Source organism: Cyprinodon variegatus, unplaced genomic scaffold (assembly GCF_000732505.1).
Source record: "Cyprinodon variegatus isolate N-32 unplaced genomic scaffold, C_variegatus-1.0 Scaffold402, whole genome shotgun sequence".
Lineage (NCBI taxonomy): Eukaryota > Metazoa > Chordata > Actinopteri > Cyprinodontiformes > Cyprinodontidae > Cyprinodon > Cyprinodon variegatus.
Window position 1 is genome coordinate 487450 of NW_015150855.1, and position 2377 is coordinate 489826.

At 43.1% G+C, this 2377-nt stretch overlaps 1 protein-coding gene across 2 annotated transcripts in view; it reads right to left on the reverse strand.

Moving 5' to 3' along the window:
• The window catches only part of irf5 (interferon regulatory factor 5), a 5915-nt gene extending 4439 nt beyond the window's left edge, over nucleotides 1-1476 (reverse strand). The window contains exons 1-2 of one of the 2 annotated variants that reach the window (XM_015387719.1): nucleotides 740-1476; nucleotides 420-608 (exon numbers count right to left, since the gene is read on the reverse strand). In XM_015387719.1, the coding sequence (XP_015243205.1) occupies nucleotides 420-593 (174 nt within the window). In that variant the 5' untranslated portion in view covers nucleotides 594-608; nucleotides 740-1476. The remainder of the gene's footprint in view (nucleotides 1-419; nucleotides 609-739) is intronic. The other variant, XM_015387718.1, reaches the window with a different exon arrangement.
• Between the last annotated feature and the right edge of the window lie 901 nt (nucleotides 1477-2377).

The following is a 2377-nucleotide window of genomic DNA, read 5'->3' on the forward strand; positions in this document are numbered from 1 at the left end:
ACCAGAGTGTTTTTAAACTGCCGTATCTATACTTCTACTGAAGAAACAGAGGTGTGAACTTTTGGCACCACTGTTTGTATAATGGGTGTTTTTGTCTTCTCAAATCAGAGGGCCCCCTGCCTGTCTTTGCCCAGGGCCCCAAATTTCCTGAATCCGCCCCTGGGATTTTCCTCAGTCTGACAGAAAAGAGGAAGCTGAGAAGAGGAAGAGCAGCTCATGCTTTGCTTCACCAGAGAAAGCAGGAAATGAAACCTCTCAGCAGAAGGAAGTCCAAACGGCTGAAGCAGAGTGAGACATCAGAACCAGTACTGGACACGTTTCCGGTCCTCGCGCCTCACTGCCCAGTTCCCCATTCTGGACTGCCAGCTGCGGTCCGCAGCAGCGCAGCGCAGGGTTCTGCTTTTCATCGGGACTCAAACCTTGAAGATGGTGTTCTCCTCCTCTGACACGGGCGTGTGGCGCGTGGCGTGTTTCCAGGGGATCTGGAAGAGCCGGTGGTCCGGGCTGAGCCACTGGAGACCCGCATACCTGCCGCTGTTCACCTGGGCCAGCAGCCAGGGCTTCAGGCGGATCCTGCGGGGATGGATGCTCATGGCCGGCCGGGCAGGCTGGAGGAGGGAACCAGATTCAAGTTTAGGACCGGCTCCGGAACTGAGCTGAAAGTCCTGCAGCAGATGGTCTGACAGAGACCAGCGCAGCTGGAGAACCGGTTCGGCGGTTCGGAGTCGGATGGACTCACCTGATCTCGGTTCCTGGTTCCGGTTCCGCGCTCTCAGTGTAAAACAGTCACGCGCTCACTTCCCAAACTAACTACCACCAAACAAACTGGAGCTGAAATCGGTGCCGCCCGACACAAAGTTCCACAGATCCGTTCAGCTCAAGTAAAGCGACACGACATCAAAGCAGCTTCCGGCTCATCTCCACCAGCCTTTCAAAATAAGAGCTCCCTTGTAGAGCAGGTGCGCCGAAGCGGCTCAATAATGAACAGAACGATTGAGATGATTCTCCAGCTCGTTCCTCTAGTGGACTGATGCGGATCTTGTGACTTAAACCTGTGGCACATTTCAGCAGAGTTCCCTGGGGCTTTTATTTCGAAATGTTTTGGTTTGTGAGAGCGAAACTACAGGAAGAGCAAAGCAGGCCATAAATGCACGGTGGTGACACAGTGATGCTGTGGGCTGCTTGATGTCCTCTGGGACCAGAAGGTCGTGGATTTATTAAGGAAGTCTCTGGAAACCGAAACCTTCATAGAAGACAATGACCCCAAGCTTTGCTCTCAGGCAACAAAGGCTTGGTTCTGAGGAGGTTCTAGAGAAAACCATGGTTACTAGGCAATTTCACATATTTCTTTACTTTTTTTTTCTTTTTTGCTTTGACAGTTTTAAAAGGACATCAGGATAAAAAAAAAAAAAACTAAGTTAAAGCTCAGTTGTATGACTTCCAGTGAAACAGATATAGGAAACAAATGCGAAAACAAAACAATATTATTAAAATACTTGGAGGTTTTCTACATGTAGATTAAAATGGTTAAGTAATTTGTTTATCTAGTTGATTTGTTGTTGTTTTTACAGTTTTTCAATGGTATTCTAATATGTTCTAATATGTTTGAAGACGTTTTGCTTCCCATCCAAGAAACTTTTTCAATTTAAAATGTCAGAATTAGTTTTGAGTTCGAGGTTAAACACTTGTTAAATTTGGATTAGTGACTATAACAAGTATTTCACATTTGCTCAGAAAGATGTCTTGATTGACATATTTCTGAGACAGTTTCCGGTTTCCCGTTTAAGAGGAAGTAGTAGTTTCCACAGTCAGCCACTAGGTGGCAGCAAATTACAATACATTATGTCAGGGTTTGGAAGCAAGGCCAGGAGAGCTGAATCCGTAAACTAATTTAAATTCGTATTTTGAAATAAAAGATACTCTTTTATTGAAAAAACAACAACAAAAAACTCCAATAATTAACTTTAAAGTTTATTCAGACAGCTCTTTTTGTTTGGCTTCCTCCATTCTGGTTTATAAATTCACCTTATTTTAGTTTCTGCTTCTTTGACAAATTTGCAGCTATTTTCATTCAACTGTATGTAATTTTTATTTAAAAACAAGATTACAATGTTGATATAACTTTTGATTTAATCCGTTTTTTTATGATCAAATGCTTAAACTCCACTTAGTTCTTGTTTATCTTTTTGGTTCTAATGTTTTGTTTAACTTTTTTTTTTATGTGTTTTTTTCATATTCAATGTTTGTTGCTGATAGAAATCCTGAAAGCATCACAGGGAAGGTCAACAAAGCTCCTACCTGTTCAGATGACAGGAAAGCAGAGCTCCAGGTGTTTATTTAGTCCTACCTAAAATTAGGGTTAAAACTTTGGATCCAG